This window comes from Rhipicephalus microplus, chromosome X, assembly GCF_043290135.1.
Source record: "Rhipicephalus microplus isolate Deutch F79 chromosome X, USDA_Rmic, whole genome shotgun sequence".
In the NCBI taxonomy this organism is placed as follows: Eukaryota; Metazoa; Arthropoda; class Arachnida; order Ixodida; family Ixodidae; genus Rhipicephalus; species Rhipicephalus microplus.
Window position 1 is genome coordinate 329076940 of NC_134710.1, and position 20323 is coordinate 329097262.

Genomic DNA, 20323 nt, shown 5'->3' on the forward strand with positions numbered 1-20323 from the left:
TGAATTTGATAACGAAAAAAAAACGGCAATCGAGAACTACACGTGCTTTGACTACTGATACAATAATTTGGCCTGTCTTTTATCTTTCTGTTGTTTATCGGTCTTTTCGACACATGTATTTTGCAACTCAATGAAATAAAATTAGTTGGAAGTCAGCGCTCTTTCTGTCTCCTTTGTCCTTTTTTACTTTTTCCCCATATTCGCGCGCCGAAAAAAACTTGCCAGTATGACTACATACACTCTTAAAAAAAAAGTAGTGCTACTTGCTACTTTTGGGTAGTAACAGTTTGTCACATATGTTACAACCCTGTTAGTAACGGGAGTTAGTAACGGCAAGCGTAGTCACTGTTACTACTCTTGCCGTTCCTAGCAGCAGCTAGTAAAAGCAAGGGTAGGAATCCTTACTACCGTTGCTGTTACTAACAGCAGGTAGCAACAACAAGGGTAGTAACTGTTACTGGCCTTGCCATTACTACTTCCTGTTAGTAACGGCATATGTAGCAATAGTTACTACTACTCCCATTACTATAATATGGTTGTAACATATGTGACAAGCCGTTGCTACCCAAAAGTAGCAAGTTCCACTACCTTCTTCCAAAGTTACGAAGCTAATATGTTAGTAATCGATGCTACGTTCTTACTAGCTACGGCTGGTATGGAGGTACGACAGACTCTTCGAATACACAATTGTGTGCACACCAGGTTAGTTGAATTGATTATTCTGATGGCCATATTTTACCGAGAACATTGTAGCTGTAATGAATGCGACGAAAATGCGGGTATATATACCAATAATATAGATATGCACTATACATATAAAATCAGAATAATTGCCAATGTATTGCATCATGGTATTTAGCACTTTTTCTTGGAAAACACCTGGTTCTGTTCCACACTGCGAAATATATTATCATGAAAGACACTACGAACACACCTCCAAATTCACTGCTGAGTGTCAACGGCCGTATAAAACCACAGGTTTATGCGGCTGACATTGTCAGGAACAAAACAATGCATTGTTCCAAAAGCCAGGGAGCAATGAAATATGCCACACAGTGCATTTTTATATGAAAACATTTATTGATAACACACGTCTGTAGGCATAACTTAAGTTGCCTTTTCAAGCGATGATATTTGCCGTATGACTAGCGGCATCTGCTTTGCACTTGTCGGCAAGCCACAGAAATGTTCAAGTAGAGTGAATGTTTTTTTGTTGGCGCCACTGTACTTGACATCGAATATCCAGTATATTTCCATAAGCGCCGTCATACCTGCAATTACATCAAGCACCTCTACACTAAGCCCTTCAAAGCTCGCAACTATGTTTGTAGCTTCAGAGGCATTTTTGCCCTTCAGCGAAAGGGCAGGGTAGGTGTCCTGTAAAATGAGTAATACATAAAATCAGCATCACTGATGAAAAGTATACTAGCTGATATAAAAAAAGGTAAAGCAAATAAGCTCACCGGTCCCTGCAGAAATCGCGGCTGCTCCTTTAGGAGCATGGGCAGCAACTCGACAATGCCAACGGCAAAGCGATCTGTTGACGAAATATTTTTAGGCACATCAAACTTTCACATATAAGGGCATTGACAGTAATACTCCTATGAAAATGACTTATAAAAGTTTGGAAATTTGGGAAAACTGGAAAAGCTGGCAAGCTTCTACACGTACATTTCTTTTCGTCACCATCCAGTGCCTCGACTTCTTCTTCAATTGCTTTCACAGCTTCCTTCGCGCAACGACGACACTTCGCAAGCTCAAAACACCGGTCTCCATACCGGTTTATAAATTCCAGGACCTTTTTTTCTAAGTTAACGCCAGTGAGAGCAATGAACTCCTCATGAAGCTAGAACGACAAAAAAATTGTACCGAATCACCAACAAATTTGCAACTATCGATAACATAAAAAAACTCATTGTTAAGTTCTCTCACATACATTTCTGCAGCAGGATCAAAACCACAGCTGTTTCTGCTCACCATTTCAGCCTTTGCCAAAGCAGGGTATTTCAGCACCACATCTGCTGTTGATGGCCTCATTTCCTTCATCCACTTCTGTCTAGATGGTCTTGTCTGCTCCATAGAATCACCGAGTTTTTGCATGTCAGGAATAGGCCGCTTGATTTCTTTCACCATGTAGTCAATATGGCTATTAATTGTAGCCTCATCATGCTGAGAAGCGACATGTTGGGAGAGATCTACAATCTAATCAGCAAAAAAAAGATGGTACTGCACAGTGAAAGATCACGACAAATGACATGAAATAGGCAGACATGAAAACTCAACTTTTTGCTAGCTCAGTTGAAGAATGTTGGCATTTTTTTGAACTGGACATGTGTAGAGAACTCAATTACAGGGTTGACTTACGTAAGAGAACTGAAGCAGTGTGTACTGATACCATCTTGCTCTGCGAGTGTGTCATAAATTATGTTAATATCAAAGTTCTCACAATGATTCTCTCCAATGTCGACCACCTCGGCACTTCACCACTTCCAAATTTACACCTTGTGAACCAGCATATCGCAAATGTGTGTGTAAAACCAGTGAACCACGCCTCCTACCTATATCAGAAGGAGTCTGAAGAGGTAACACTGATTTTAAATATTGCCAACTGCGGTGTCGGTGTTAGAATACAAGAGTTGTTGCCTTTATATGTATGTCATATATGTAAAACTTTGACCAGATATTAGTTAGTAGTGCTTGTTCTTTCATATAAAAAGAAAGTTTGAAAACTTGAAATTTCGAACCTAATATGTATCTTGCCTCCCCCCCAAAAAAAAATGTTCACCTCTAAAAAGCTTCTGGAAAAACATTGGTTTATGTATAGTTACATGGTGTAGTCAACAAATAAAGAGCAATAAGGAGCTTTTCTAATGTAGAGGACAGACAGATATTGAAGCCAAGCATAGCATATGGGCATTGTTTATGGTGGCCACTGAAAGGGCATTAATTATCGCTGGTTGGAGCTTTCACATCACATGCTCACTGAGCTGCAGTAGTTTGATTTCACCTGTCCACTTATTTCAGTACTCATGCGAGTTTAATAGTTGAATCAAAGGATTGTCAGTCACTTTCAGTGATAAGTATGGTGCAAAATGTAGAACACAATATTTAAAGCTGGAATGATGCATGATGTCAATAACAAGCTGATACCGAGCAATAAATCTACTACTTGCTAACCAAGGAGCATGGAATCAGCCAAGTCGGGAACCTAGCTACAAAATGAAGAAAAGAATGAGGAATCGAGCAACATGCCCGCGGCACTTGCTGAAACGCCGAGTTTTAAACATACAGGGACACATAGAAGTTTGATAGAGCGTTACCATCTTGACTCAAATAATAGAGCCTTGCATGAAAACTGTGAAAGTTGTTGTTTTGTTCTCCATAGGAGATAAGATGATTTTTTTGTTTACCAAATTTATTTTGTCTTATTTTGCATTTACTATACTTTAACTGTCAATATGGCCCTGAAAACTTGCCTGGCTTCTTAATGTGTTGATATGAAGAGGTTATATCGTTAAAAACATGAATAATGTTTTACTTCAGTAGCTCACACATAAAATAAGAGTGACTTCATAGTTGAGTTCTATGTACCAGTCCATTTGACGTTTCACTTACCACATGGCAGTGCCGCTTAGTATTGGTGCTTTCTTCTAAGTCTTTGCGTTTTCCGTAAGCTGCTCTCGCTGCTTGAACAGCTGGAACTGTGCACAGAGACTTCCTCATATATGCGAATTTGTATTTCAAGGAGACTTTCCATGAGTCCTGGAAACAACAATTTTTTTTATTATTTCAAATTTCCGCACAGTGGACACTGTCCTCTTTGAACATGGTCACTTTTGAAGCAAATGATTCTTTGGGAACCTTGATACACTGCTTTTAACCTGCTATGGGGCAGAAGCAGATTCAGGTGACAATACCTGGCAAATTTAGCTGTTCCTAGTAATATCAGCATATCTGTTGTATTTTAGCTTTATCTGCTCATTCCAAACTCCGGTTCCTGCATTTTATGTATGTGCTGGAGCCATGCGGCATGGCGAAGATCGTGGCATTTCAGTCGCAGAACTGAGCTTGTGTGAGCCTCTATTCAAGCTGTGATTAGAAACTACATATACCATTAGTGGTAATATTCAATCCCCAGAAGCGATGCATTACATCTGTATTTATCCTCTTAAACCGGTGTTAAAGCTTATAACCAGGGCCAGTTTTTAACTTTATTAATGCATGATATGAATATATTGGCCATGGGCACCTAGTTGATGATTATTATCAAACCCTCAAGTTAATGTCTGCCATTATCAGAGTTCGATGAAACGACTCTAAGAACATGCATGGCAATTATTCAAATGTAATAAATATGGGGTTGAAACTTCTTGAATGCTCTCCAAGAACAAAATAACTTGAAGGGCACCTGCAGTCTAGCTCACCAACATGTATGACATCCCAATAAAGTTATAGGAATGCCATTGCTTTAGTGCTTACCCAGCCTGTGCCAATAGTGTCCCTTAGCACTGGATATTCCAACACGAGAGATTTTGCAGCTGCTTCGTAGAGGCTTCCTGGATAGCTGTAAAAAAGAGCAACTTTAAAACCTGTACTGAATTAAACACATGCAAATACATGCCTATACTTACACTGTTATAGTCATGAGATGATTTGCAATCCACCCTACAATGCGGGATTTAGTGTGACTGGACACTTTTCCTGGTTGTGTCCTTTCAATCGCATCCTTAATATCTAAGGGCACAGGTGGTAGCCTATAATCATTTTCACAGCAGGCAAGCTGCTGACTAGGTGACTGCTCATTACTTTCAAGGGTCTTGGGCAGGCTACCTTCATGCACTGCTGTCACTTTGTCAGTTGTGCTGAAAACAGAGGCTAGTAAGTGATGCAGTTTTCCAAAAGCAATATTAAACTTGGCACCTGAAATTTAGGTACTGACCTGCAGCTCATTAAGAAGTTTTCACTGCACACAAGCCTGATTTTATCTTTCTCAGAGAAGACATGGCCAGCTGGTGGGTCCACAAATTCATCATGTCGGACGTTGTATACCTGAAAGAGATTCAGATGTGATGTTCAAATTCCCATAAAGTTACCTCAATAGGCACAGAACCTGAAGTAAGCAGACTACCAATGTTATATTCAATAGCACCCTAGAATCACTTTACTTGTCCTGTTTTTTTTTATTATTATCATGATGCCGTGTGTATTGTCGAGAAACCCTTAATGTATGTATTGTAAAGAGCATTGTAAATTACTCGTCTGGACATTCGGTATCAGTAAGTTCAGATTTGTGAAATAGTGACAATTAAACTTGTGAAATTTCACTGTTTCATAACATCAATTAGAAATAAACAAAAGCATTTAATGATTGCTGTACTAGCAGAAGATAATCACTGTGCTACAACGAAAAACCACACTCACAGTATCTGCTATCTATAAAATACTGTATACGCTAATGGCACAAGTCTTCATTCAATAGACCATGGAGCCTTATATTTTCGCACGTTGAAGGAATTATTAGGCTGCATTTCTTGCGTGCGCTAAGCTGAAGCAAATTTTTTAGCTCTGTTGTTATCTCTGTCGTCAAACTTTTCTTCTACAGTGTATCACAATTTAGAAATTAGAAATGGCTCTAGCCAAGTTCGTAGAGATCTCGACGTTTCGGAACCAATTCGGTATTTTCCTAAGGAGATGACTATATTGGTCATGGAAGCATCTCCCCGTCTTGTTTGACAATGGCCCCTGCTTTCTCTTTCTCTCGCGTATCGGAGGCTGTGAACGTATACAGAGGGAATTGTTCCTAACGACCGGTTCATGTTTACAGGTGTGTTCTGAATGTAACAGCATTTGAACAAGAGCCTCCTTCATAGATTCCTTTCTGTTTCAAGAACAGAAGCGATGTCGAAGTCGATCTTATGATCGTGCTTCTCATATTACTCTGCAAGAACGCTATGCTGCACTTCTATCTTCCAGACTGTTTCTGGGAAACACTTTCTCTGACCTATGTAGCTGGCTTTACCTGGCAGCTATCACCTTTACAAAAATGGCTAAAATTCAAACTGTGTTTCAACATCCAACACCACCGCTTGGCAACACCATAGTTTTTTGCAGAAGCGAAATCATGCGCTAATAAATACAGTGTTGATAGCCCATTAATGTTTCGAGTGCACACATTTCGGCAATGAAATAGCTAAATAGAGATAAAGGATCCGTCGCTATTCCATTGGTAATTTGAATACTCACACACCTAATAATTATTGATGATTTCACTACACAAAGCAACACAATATATCAAAGAATACAAAGCATTAAACACACCTAACGACACCTGCGAGACAGAAATGCCGACCGTGGGGCAAACGTACAGCATTGGTGAACAAGCATCCAGAACACAAGACTGCGCGCGCACGCACGCACGCACGCACGCACGCACACATACACACACGCACACGCACGCACGCGCACACACACGCACGCACACACACGCACGCACACACACACGCACGCACACACACGCACACACACACACACACACACACACACACACACACACACACACACACACACACACACACACACACACACACACACACAACACTTTACGCTAGCTTTGAGAATTTTCAGTTTCTGACGAGCATACCTGGGAGCACAGCTGGCGGTCCCCCCGCCCCTCACCCTATTGTCAATTAAGACGTAGAAGGGGGTCGCCATGTTTGCCCCACTCATTGACACAATAGGGAGAGGGGTGCTGAGTTTCAGAAGGCAGCGCAAAGTCAGCCAGGGTAGTATGCAGATATCTTTTTCAGAGGGGAGGGCACGTTTCTGATCTATAGTGGGTACCGGGCAGGTAAACGTTCATTTTGTTCTGTGTAGGCAGAGCGAAAAAAAATTTCGGGGTGGGGGGAGAGAACGTGCCCGGCGTGCAACCTTCACCCAGCCCCCCTCTTCAGAGGGGAACCCTGCGCATGCCGATGCTAACAAGCAGCTTCTGCACCCACGCTATTTTCACTATGGAAGATACATGCAGTAACCACAGAAATTAGCCTATTCCATGTCCTTCGAAATTGATAATAAGTCTTTCTTGTAGTCCAATTTTATTGATTTCATGTTTTACGTGCGGTACAAAAGTCTTACTTTTTTTTGCTGATCTCCTTACATACCTAACCTCTTAACATCCTAGCTATGCCTTTATTCGTGAACAATCTCGCTCAATTTGAACACCAGGAAACGAACTCAGCGACGGCCACTCATCTTACCAACGCCGTGTCTTGGTGCATTGCCTGCTCGATAACTGGATGACCAAGCGCGCTGCCCCACTTTCCGCTAATGAAAGTTCGTGCGTGCCTCCGAGAGACAGATCGAGTGCGCATTTTTTTTTACCATTTTCACCTCTCATCCTCTACATCTGTCATTCCCACTTCCCCATCCTCGGTGCAGTGTTGTTGAGTTGACCTCCGAAGTGAGCCACAGTTACGAGGCCACACTTATTTCTTCACTTTTTTTTTAAAACCACCCCGATAGCCGATTCGCACCATTACATTATCGCAACACAACCACTGCGAATGCCAGCAAAGGGTGGTTGCGCGCCGCCGAAGCGGAGATTAAACCTGGTTTACATCTCCCATCAGCAACTCCGAGACCACGTGCACGCTTCGCGGGCCGACAGCTCCAGTGAGAGAGCAGGGCAAGAAAAGCCCCACGCTTCGAAAAGCGCGAGCGCATGCTTGGTAAAACTGTTGAAGCACGTGCTAACAACGGAATATAATCAGTACTGTTTGGGCCACTGTCACAATGCAATTCGATGCACTTCAGGATAGAGACAACATACCTCAATCCGGCATGCTTGCAAAGAATGGCCAAAGTCTGTCGTCTTCAAGGCTTCCAAAATGTCCGCCTCCGTCGGTCCACGAGCAGAAATAATCTTCTTGCGGCCTTGAAATGACACCAAATATTGGAATTCCGGCGGCTCCATGAATACACAAGCACGTGGGCGCGGGAGGAAAGCTGCTGACACGTTCACACTGCGACAACCTGCTCTTTGCCTGGCTAGCCACCCTAGCCTGGCTCAGCTTCCGTCGATGTGTGCGCCCCCTGCCGCGTTTCAGTAATCAGCGCCTCCTGAAGGTAACTATCACAACGACGCTGTCTGTTGTTAAAATTTTGAATCTTGAAGACCATTTGGCTCTGTGCAGCGGAAATTTGTCCTGTCTGAAACCTGTAGCTGGCATGCGAAGGTAATAAAGAACATTTTATTCATTATGCCGGTCCAGTTGGGGACAGCGAGTGAGTAGAAGGGCATGAAAAGAGAACAAGTTCTCCCCCCCCTTTTTTTTTCCTGGTCTCTTCTCTCGCTTTCTTATTCCCATTTCATCTCTCCACTCTAGTCTATTATCCCCCTTCCCCAGTGAACCACTGCTCAGGTGTCGCAGTTGGCGGCAAATATTTGCGGGGTTCACTTTTCCTTTCTTTTCCGATTCTGAAAACCACTGCCCCCCCCCCCCCCCTAACGTTCGACACTGTAACGCGCCACCACCTTCCATGTTTATATAGCTTACAATTATGCGCTTAACCAGATGGACATTGGTACAAATAAGTAAGACCACCACAAAGAAGCTAACTCAATTCAATTTGTGTGCATCGAGCGCACAAATTAATTAATTTATATTAATTCTCTGCTGCATGACTCGCTCGTGTAGGCAGATGCCACGTCCGTTTTAACGTGAATTTACGACGACAGAAGTCATGTGCAGCTACCACTTCGCTCAATACTAATTAAGCAGCGGTTGTGTTATTTCAGATAGTGTGATGCAGCTCCCCACGTGTTGTTTTGAAAGGTGTGAGACACAGTTTTCAAGGCCACTCGTAAAAACAAACTGCTTCAAGCATAATGTAGGCAAAGAATTCTGTTATCTCTCGGCCATTCGATGAGAACTTGAATATGTTCTCCGAGCACGTGAATGAAGTGCTAAGATTTCATTTATCGTGGCCATTGAGTTCGTGACAAAACAATCACCGGTGTCAACATCATTTATTCTACAAGCGATATTATGTCACTTCCGCACGGTCTCACTCCGAGAGAGACTCTAATGGAGTGATTGTGTTGCATGTAGGTAATATTCACTATCAAAACCTGTGTGAGAAATTTTTTTTGTTGCTTCAAGGTCTTGTTGTTCTGTTAGGAAAGATATACATACATTGGCTGAAGGAAAGAAGTGAAAACTGAACGGCTCGTTTTTCTTTGTTCGACAGAATATTAATGAGGACTAACAGACAATGATGCCAGAGATAGTATAGGGAATGTTATTCGTAGTTATTGCAATGTAAGTTTGACGAAATAAAAGTGGACGAAAAGGTAACTTACCGCAGTCAGGGACCGAACCTTCGACACGTGCGATGCTCTAGAGCAGAAGTTGGCACAGCGACGGGCCAAATGGAAGGGGGGGGGGGGGCTTTGCGAGCAAAGGGATAATGTAAAAAAACTGTAAAATCATGTTTATTTTAAGCACGCGTCATGAGGTTCCAATTAAACATTGGTTACTAAAAAAATTGCATTTTAGGCCAAAACTGCCTGGTCCTTTAAGTATACGAAGAAATAAGGTTAGAAGGAGAGGGGGGGGTGGACGTCCTGCCGGGGCCACATATATAGTAGTGCCTCGCGGGCCGCAGGTTGCGAACCCCTGCTCTGGAGCATCGCATGCGTTATTCGAAGGTCACAGGTTTGGTCCCTACCAGCGGACTGCTATCTTTCCATGCCATTTTCTTTCTTTACATGTACATTGCAATTACTTCTAATAACACCCTCTATATATTTCTTGGAGTCATTGTCTGTTAGTTCTAATTAAAATCATGTTAGTTGACAGAATAATGGGGCGGGTGGCTGCCTTTACAAAGCTCGTCGGAGATATGACCATATATAGTTTAGCTAGACCACTGCGACGCATTTAATCAGGATGGCCCCGGCATATCGTACAATTGAATGGTATCCAGAGGACCGCTGAATCACACTAAAGAGTTCAAACATATCGGGCGCGTATGTCTTCTCGATCTGCAGTTGTCCAATTAATGTTTTATTATTCTTCTTAGAAAGTATTCCCAACCTCCGCTTCTTAAGATGGCACACTGTCTGCCATATTAAACCAGTACACTGCAGCGTCGAATCGGCATGCATATTCCATCGGCATATTTCACTAGACCAAAAAAAGTGACACTTTTTGGTTGAGATCTCGGTTTGTGCTCCGAAACACGGAGCCCAGAGTGGTCTATAGCCACTCTAGACCACTCTAAGTTACTGTGACCATTGTGCCAATAGACAACTGAGGTGGGTGTACGTGGGGCAACCGGGTTGGTGTGTAAAAATGGCTGATTGTTCGAGTTGGTGTCGGTGTGTAAACATTCGGCTAAGCGAGCATCTTAATAATTCTTCTACAAACGGCTATTCACTCAAGTCTAAACACTGTGTAAAGTAGGTACCAATAACACGTGTCACCCACTTCTCGACAAAACAAACATTTGGTATCGCCGCCGGGATCGTTGCACTCGAGAGTCGTTCAAATTTTTACATCATCACCAGACGTGGACGCAAAAGCAAACCTTTGCTACCTTTTGATGATTGTGAGCTGGAATAAGCATGGTACGTGGGCGTAATCTCGGCACCACACAAGTTGGCTGGACGGTGTCCGTGGGTCAGCCACGTTGACAGAAATGCCTGGATGCCTGAAGAAGCACACCATACCTTATGTGAAATGCGTGACGGTTGCATAAATACCGCTGTCGTGTGGGAATACGTACGTAGGCCAAACAGGACGCTGTCTCAACGACCGACTCGGGAGCATCCTTTATCTCTAAAGAATAAAAGAAATGCGTATTTACCTGCGCATGGTATAGCCTGCAGATGTGATCCTCGGCTTCGCGAGGTCAAGATAATAGGCAGAAGCAACGAAACATTAGTGCGAGCTATTGGGGGCGTTTGACATTAAGAAAAGAGGCACAGCTTACATTATTGATACGACTATTTTACTTTACCAAAACGAGCTGCAGCTTTCTGACACGCGAATGTGACCAGTGTTTACCGATTTTGACGCACGCATTCGCAGAGATTTGTAATCTGGTGGCCTGTTCTTTCAAATAAACAAAGAAGTTTATCGCACGACCTTTCTGCTCCCTCCTACTTATTTACTAGAATCTGTGTTTTTTCCAAGTTTGCGGTATTATGTACCCTACTGACGTTAAATCAAATCGCCCAACAACAATTTATACTTAGTGTTGCATATTCAGAAATTTTTCAAAAATAGTTTCCTTCGCTTTACAAGTACGTTTCATAAATGTTACTTTACTGTTTCTGTCGCATACATTTCACACAAAAAATTCAACGGTAATGTTTGCTTATAACACCCTCATCACCTGTCGAGAACGACGGGTGATGAAATTGGTCCCCCGCATTGAATATGTTCCATATTTTTGATCCCATAAATTATGCAGTTTAAAAGAAAACTGGGTTCCTTTTCGGGCTGCTTGGTGCTATATACATAAAATATGAAATACTCAATCAAATGTGATACATCCTTTTCAGATTCCTGTCGATCTCACTTCAGTTCGGTTTATTACCTTATCTCCCGTGGAATCACCCGTTTAATTTCTATAACCATGGTTAGGAGACTAATTGCGGTTATGCTTGCTGTGCAGTCCTTTAATTAATGGACTTTACTTGAAACAGAGGGACGCCAATCAAAGTAAGGAGTAAACAAATGTTTTGTTTTGTTGTTCTTAGGTGCAATATCAAGACTAACAAAGAAAAACTAGCCCTTGAAATATCCACTTCTTTTCTTCTTTTTTTTTAGCTGCAAGAAAAAATTCCACGATTCGCGTACTTTTTCTTCCTGCCGTGGGGTCGTGCCTATTCTTCATGATGAGCGAAATTATATTGAGCGCACTCGATTAGCAGCGCACCTTAAGCCGGTTGAAGTTACTGGCTGTCTCCTTGCGAAAGGGGCATGCCCTTCCTGTACCGACGTGGGTGCCGCCCGCAGCCGACCAGCCGTCTTGAAAGACGTCAGCTCCTCAGGGGAATGTGTAAAAAGTTTGTTGACTGACTGACTGTCTTGGATAGGCCAGGATTTCGCGAAAACCTGTTTAAATAAGCTGCATCTTGTTCGACGACGCCGGCATTGTGAAAATAGATGCCGTGGTCCGCGAACGTACTCTTTGTCACTGGAACTTGGGGACATCGCTCTTATGTTGCCGTAGCTTCTCAGGAAGTTCAATACTTGCCCTACGAATGAAATGTCACAATAAGCACGTGCGTGGCATGAAGTAAACCAACCCATGCGCTTTCCCTACGGGCAGCCTGTATTTCGGGCACGATGAAGGGCAGGTCCAAGAAATCCACCTGCACAGTGTACTTCCACGAAAAGCATGTCCGTCCAGTTTAGCGTGGCTTTTTCAAATCTTGAACTTGTTTTGCAAATAAACAAACGCTCGCTAATTGCAACGTATATCGTTGCAAATTTGGCGAGTGTTTGTTTATTTGCAAGACACGTATGCCCCTCGCCAGACGGTGTTTCGTCGAATCCTTCACTAGATCTTGAACTTGATTTTGAAAGAAACCGTTTCTGCATCGACCAATATTCACGGCGCTGCTAGACACGTGTAGGAATGTGTACCCTCTCGCTACCCGCAGCTAAGACGGCACATGAATTCCCGTGTAAAGGCAACTACTCCTTATCCTTATTGTCAGTGAAAATATCTCACCCTTGCCACCCACCCCCCCCCCCCCTTCCTCCACGACGCCCGCCTTCCAGGTGCAGTCTAGCCCGGCCGTGCAAAAACCCTCAAAGAATGCGGAGCTTCCACGTGTTGCCGGTTCATGTTTTTCGCCCTCCGCCGTCTTGTCAACTTTTTGGTCCTAAATGGTAAGCCATGCTGGCCCAGTTCGGCTGGTGAAAACTACGGATAGAACTGCAGTTACGTCTGCCATGTAGCTACCTGTAATCATGGTGAGCCGTCGGCGTACTTAGTCCAGAATACCGCCCAGCGGCTGTACGCAAATACTGCCGCGAGTGAACATGTTACACTCATGCCCAAGATGTGCGTTCTCGTCCACGAAGCTCTGCAAAGTCGTCTGGCACATAAGAGACCATCGCCACGACAATAGATTTTCTATCATGTGCGGTGTGGATGGGTGTGCGAAAACCTACAGTGAGTTCGAATCTTATCGAAGGCACATTTACCGTGTGCACAGACGATATATGGACATGGATGACGCAGAGGAAGCCGGTGTTGAACCAACAGTCCTCGAAGAACCACCGGTGCGTGCCACAACAAGCTGCGCTGCGCACGACACAGTGGGTGATCACAGTGAAATGTTTTCATCTGGTTGCTCGTCGAACATGATCAACACGGAATGCGATGCGGTCTCTGTTCCCACTGCTCGAGTGACCACAATCAACGACTTCGTGCTGAAAATAAAAAAACAGCTGTGCTTACTTTTTTTTCGTGTTGCAGAAGTGCACAAGCTACCGCACTCTACGGCAGAAAGTGTTTTCAATGACTTCAAGATTACCTTTCTCGACATAATTCGGACATTCGCTTCTGTCATTGAAAATAACATCGCGATGGAGTCGGCAGGAATCGAACTGCGCAAGTTACTCGCTGGTGAATTCTTAGAGGATATTTTTCAAGCAGCAAGTAGTAAATATAAGCGAGAGCAATTCGCCAAGCGTCACCTGCCATACGTAAAGCCTGAAGTGCGTGATCTTGGTGCTGGTGAGACTTTTCAGTTTGTTCCTATAAGTGGTGTCATGCGAAATCTTATGTCCTCTGAGAACTTCCGCGACCACATAGAGCTAGATTTCTCAACAGGAGCGCCTTCACCAACGCTGCATAATTTTAGGGATGGCTGCATATACAAAGAAAAGTTGCATGCACTACTCGAGGATGGCGCGCAGTATACGCTTTTTTTTGTGTTGTACAGCGACGAAGTGGAGATAGTGAATCCGCTGGGGTCAAAGCGGGGTGTTCACAAAATCCTTGTCGTGTATTTCAGCGTGGTAAACATCCATGCCAAATACAGATCACAGCTCAGCTCTATCCATGTAGTTTTAGTTGCACCATATAGACTTGTCATCAAGCACGGAATCAATGTTATTTTGAAGCCAGTTGTAGATGACGTATCAGCTTTATGGATGACTGGTTTCACTCTGTGGAAGAACTCTGTTGCGGTAAAGGTGAGAGCGATTCTTGTTGCCTTTTCCGGTGATAACCTTTCAATGAATCGACTTGGCGGATTCACGTGTTCTTTCAGCCGTGGTCGTCCATGCAGATTTTGTACTTCACCAAACTCGGCGTTCAACACTGCCTTTCACGAGAGTGATGTTCAGGTTCGAAATCTGCCCTTGCACCAAAACCACGTTGCAAGTGCTAAAATAAATAGGCAGCTAGGCACAGCACTGTACGGCGTTAAAGATGAATCTCCACTCACAGATGTTGCCTATTTTGATGTGACAGTGCAACTGCCTCCGGACTTGATGCACGATGTGCTGGAGGGAGCCATTCCACATGTATTAAGGCACATTTTGCAAGGCCTGCTTCGTTCTGGAGTAATTAGGCACTCAGACCTTGATCGTATCCGCACATTCGTTTTTGGTGCTCACGACAAAAAGAACAAACCGGAAGAAGTCGTGAAATCCTTTCTTAATGGGCAAAGTGCATACAAGGGAACAGCTTCTCAAAAGTGGTGCCTATTCAGATTTTTTTCTCTTATGTTTGCAGATATTGTTCCTAAACAAAATGAGCACTGGGAAGTGTACCTACTTCTGAGAAGCATTGCAGATATAACATTTGCCGACAAGATTCCTCACGACCATTTGGCATATCTGCAAGATGAAATACGATTTTTTTTATCTTCATTTGCTGCTCTCTACCCTGGTGCAATAATACCCAAACTGCATTTCTTGATTCATTACCCTCGGCTCATCAGTGAACTTGGTCCACTAAAGCAATACTGGTGCATGCGATATGAAGCCAAACACCAGTACATGAAAACTATTGCACAGCGCAACCAAAACTTTCGAAATATATGCAAGTCTATCGCAGAAAGACACCAGTTGCTGCAGAGTTTCGAATTTTCCAACTTAGAAGTGGACCGTGGCATACAGACTAAAAGATCCAGGCAGCTGAAGCTAGAAGACTTGTGCTCATACATGCGCAAAGTTGTCTCTCCTGGCATTCCAGTGTGGGAAGTTGGTTCTGCCGAGGTGGAAAACTTGGTTTTCAAAAAGTTCGATGTAGTCATCCTAGAGAAGCAACAGCTGCCACTTTTTGGCCAAATAAGAAGGCTGTATATTTACTGCGGAAGCCTTTTCCTGCTTGTAGATGTGCTCATGACAGTCAGATTCGATCGTCACCGCTGGTCGTATGTTGTCGACAATACAGACGAGCAAAAACTTGTACAGCCCTTCAATCTTCCATCACCTCAAGTTCTTGACCTATATTTTGGTGCTGAGCTGATGCTACGGCCTGAAATTATGATTGTTGAATGATGTCCAAATTGTCATCTTAGACAGCTTTTTGTCACGGGCTGAATCTAAACTACTAGTAGCGTAGCCAATGTTTTTTTAGGAGAGGGGTTTCAGTCATACTTCATATATTTTTGCTCTGGAGTTTGTGTATTTGGAAATGTCCTCCCTGGCTACGCAACTGAAGATGACGTATGATTTTATGTTACATCTCTCTTTTAGTGTATGGTTTCTAGTGTGCTGTCTTTACTGTATTTATCTTTTACTGTACCTGATGCACCCTTTCATCTACTGTTTTCTAACCAAAGCTTGTTACATTCTTTTTCTTTTATCAGTGTTATTGGTCTCTTCCCACTGTATTGCTGCAGAGCGCATGGCACTTTGTGTGATAACAAATTAAATGATATCCACCACATTTATAGTGAAACGCATTGTGCATGGTTACTTTGTTACATATTGCTCTGTTTATTTAGTAGTATCCGGAGCGGATAATTGATATGATTGTTACTTTGGACTATCTGATGCGCACATCTGCTGTTAATGTGAAATTGCTACCTTCAACTGCAACCGAAATATTATCATTCAGCGAACAATTTCGGTTAATCAACATGAAACACAATGGGCAGCCACAAAGTTACGGCTTAGGGCCTGTTAGCTTAGAGTTATGCAAATGTACAGCTGTGAAAATTTACACCTATAGAATATTTTCTGTTTTTTACACATGGTGCCTATATATATATATATATATATATATATATATATATATATATATATATATATATATATATATATATATATATATATATATATATATATATATATATATATATATATATATAAGGGAAAGAAGTGTATAATTAAGGGCTCGTGTTTGCGTGTTTTGACACAATAATAATGAGATCTAACAGACAATAATGCCAAGAGGAAAGTATAGGGAAAGGTATTAGACCAAATTGTAATGTAAACGTGAAGAAAGAAAAGTGGGTGAAAAAATAACTTTGCCGTGGGCAGGGACCGAACCTGCGACCTTCGAATAACGACCTTCGAATAATATATATATATATATATATATATATATATATATATATATATATATATATATATATAAGGGTCATGAACCACCCCTGGGCTTGGTGAAGAGAGAGACCGTGATCAAGTATAGAATTTGTATTTCAATACCTTCAACTACTCAACATTTCAACTCTTTACTAACAAGAATACGAAAAAGTTAGTAATACCTCAAGTGAGGTAGTAAACGTTGCAGCTACTATACTTCTTTGCATGCAGCTAGTAACTGCTTACTAATGTATGTAGTAAATAGGTAGCAAAGAGGTAGTAAAAATTCAAGAGAGGTAGTAACAGCTGCAGTTGCTACCCTATTGCAGTTAGGTTGCAACTGTTTACTAATGTAAGTAGTAAATAGGTAGGAAGAAGCTAGGAACGGTTCAGGAAAGGTAGTAACCGTTGTCGTTACTACCTGTTCGCTTGCAGTTACTACCTTTTTACTAACTTTTTTTTAAGAGTGTACCAACTAGCCGAAGCTTCAACTCTTGTGCTTTAGCGTAAGACTGTTTTTGCTCTCTCTCTCTCTCTTTTGTGTCTGTGCCCATAATTATAGAAAAAAAATTCTTGCACATGAACTATTCATAACAGCAAGTGCCAGCATAGGATAGGCATCAGCAAAACCGCGTTGTATCGCGACTGGGAGACGGGGGGGTACTGGTGAAGCTTGGTTGAGGACAAGTGCTGTTGTGGTTTGATGGGTACAAGTAAAGCCCTTTTCTGCACATCGATGCCCATGAGCGTCAGCCGATCGAGGCGTCGGACATGGAAAAACGAGATGGTAAATGGCTAACGGCTCTTGTACGAAGAATAAATGTTTAAGGATCTTGCGACCGATTTCACTTCCGAGTGTTTCAGATACATATAGAAAGATTTTTAAAAATTCGGCAGATCCAACGTACCTGAGAATCGACGGTATGCGAAGCATGCACCACGCTTTTGTTTACGCACGCCATCAGGCAAGCTGTACCAAAAAAAAGTATGAGAATATACTGCGTTATCTGTCTCACAGGACTCCCTTTTGCAGCGTCATTCTGATAATGCACGACTGTGACGAATTCTGGCTTTTAGCAATTGATTTTTGCTTTTAATGAAGCTTGTTTCACCGTGCATAGCACGATGGAAGAAAGTTTCCTATAATGCGGATGCTGCAATAATAATCGTGTTTCCGCACTAATGGTTATTAAAAAAGCGTTGTTTAAATGTATACAGAGTATTTATGCACTTTTGGTGATGTTTTATTCGGGTTCCGTTTGATTGATTTTATTCGGGTTCCGTTTGATTGAGTTCTCGATTGCCGTTTTTTTTTGCGTTATCAAATTCAGAAAAATGATTCATTGATATGTGGGGTTTAGCATCCTAAAACCACCATATGATATGAGAGACGCCGTAATGGAGAGCTCCGGAAATTTTGACCACCTGGGGTTCTTTAACGTGCACCCAAATCTGAGCACACGGGCCTACAACATTTCCGCCTCCATCGGAAATGCAGCCGTCGCAGCCGGGATTCGATCCCGTGACCTGCGGATCAGCAGCCGAGTACCTTAACCACTAGACCACCGTGGTGGGGCTCAGGTTCCGTTTGGTACCCGCAATTATTATTATTATTATTATTATTATTATTATTATTATTATTATTATTATTATTATTATTATTATTGCTTCGCAACAGGGACTTGCTTTTAAATAATAACTTGTGATGTTTGTGTATGCGTGTATTTCTGCTTCAAGGCCTGTGTTGCGTATGAATCGAGGCAGTGTTTTCGGGCACTCAAAGGTAACATAAATGGGTGTGGGGTAAAATGAATGATACAGTGGCTAGCATAAGTGCGCGCTTATTAATCGCGTCTATACATACAGACAGCGTACGTAGCCCAATTAGGACACCATGACACTGCTAATTATATCAACTGCACAGTTCATTTGGCTTGGTGAGCGGTGATATGACGCGTTACCTGCTGTGCTTGAGAGTGGATGCAATTAACTCACACCATATTTTATCTCAATAGACCGTTAAGAAATCTTCGCACTCGTGCAGAACAGAATCCTTTCGCAGAAAACAGCTCCGCTTGCATACTCTATTGCGTATACCCTATTGTGGTTAACGGGGGGAAAGAGGGCTCTCTGAGCACGCGTCCCCATTCAAGCTTCCGTCTCGAACACGCTCGTGTGTTAGATCGAGGATGGGGACGTCGAACTATACAGAAAGAAAAATTCGCAATGCATACACCTAGATGACTCTGTTCGTTTGTTTGTTTCCTTTCTATTATGTTCTATTATGGCACATACCCACTCTGGTGGATTGGACAAGACAGCGTAGTGTGCCCTTTCAATAGGCACAACCCGATCATCATCATCATCATCATCATCATCATCATCATCATCATCATCATCATCATCATCATCATCATCATCATCATCATCATCATCATCTTCTTCTTCTTCTTCTTCTTCTGCTTCTTCTTCTTCTTCTTCTTCTTCTTCTTCTTCTTCTTCTTCTTCTTCTTCTTCTTCTTCTTCTTCTTCTTCTTCTTCTTCTTCTTCTTCTTCTTCTTCTCACTCATTGTATTGATCGTGTCTCGCCCCTCTCTGAGATAACACTGCGTTCAGGATGGGAGGGGAGGCACTGCAAGCTTTCTAGTACCTCACTTGGTTTGCACTGCCTCCTTGATGGGACCATCTCTGAGCGAGCGACGATGTCGTCTGATCTCACGTAATGTGACGTAACAGTGACTATGTATGACTGATGACGTCATGATGACGTTGCACTTTTCGGCGGCTTGCGACGTCATGGTGACGTAATCACGTGATGACGCTTTTTTTGCAACACTTGTGTTGACTCTAAAGCCACCGGATGCCAACGGTCAAATTTCGTGTGATAAGACCTTCCTTCACCGTAACGAGCAAGTTCTGACAAGTTGTTTTACGTTCTTCATCGTTTTACATCTCAAACTTTTACACATGCATGGAAGTTTTGAGGGCAGGGGGCACCACTTACACTTCAGGATGAAGTGTAAGCTGCGGTCGATCATTGGCGTATTGCTGCGAGTATGAGCATCGCTAGGCTACAGCGTGTTGATTCATTGGAGTACATGTGCAAGCATTTGTATGCTACAGTGAAATTGTTAAATACAACAACTAGTATGCCATTCGCTCATTTAATCCACGCAAAGCATACTAGAGAGATCCCTACGTCCATTTTCGCTGTCCTGGATTGATGTTGACTGTGAACCATCTGCTGCGCATACGCGCATACCACGGCCCCTCGTATGCGGGCATGTGCACTGGATTTTGGGAATGGTTTTCATGAGGTGTGCGATAGGCCTCCCATGTTACTCAAATCATGATCTATCAATCATGTTCATCATGAAGTCATACCCACATGTGCAAACTTCGCTATTAACTAAGCAAAGGAGACGACTACGATAGCGCCGACACATAGGCGGCTGAATAAAGACATGTGTAAAGCGTACAAAATGATGTGGAAAACAAGCTATCCGGCTCAGCCACTTTTATAGCGAAAGGTGTTATGAGATCGTAACAACAGCCTATTTTATTGGCGTAGTTGTCCACTGCTGCCACCGGTAGCCGTAACCTCTTTGAGCACAACGAGAGGGTAAAAAAAAAAAATGTTCGAACGGGATTGCAAACTACAGACGGTTTCAAGACTGCGAGCGTTGTACCCTAAAGAACTTCCGGTCACCTCACTTATCAGCTCCTAACGTTGAACTAAAAGCACGTGTTCAAGT

At 42.7% G+C, this 20323-nt stretch overlaps 1 protein-coding gene across 1 annotated transcript; it reads right to left on the reverse strand.

The window, feature by feature from the left end:
• Positions 1-1058: 1058 nt before the first annotated feature.
• LOC142776273 (sterile alpha motif domain-containing protein 3-like) lies at positions 1059-16235 on the reverse strand. The gene is made up of 9 exons (XM_075879630.1): positions 7829-16235; positions 4940-5049; positions 4632-4862; positions 4480-4564; positions 3616-3762; positions 1978-2202; positions 1672-1846; positions 1464-1537; positions 1059-1377 (listed from the first exon to the last, which is right to left on the reverse strand). Exons 1-9 carry the CDS (start codon positions 7970-7972, stop codon positions 1108-1110), a joined length of 1461 nt encoding a protein of 486 aa, XP_075735745.1. The 5' UTR covers positions 7973-16235; the 3' UTR covers positions 1059-1107.
• Positions 16236-20323: the final 4088 nt, after the last annotated feature.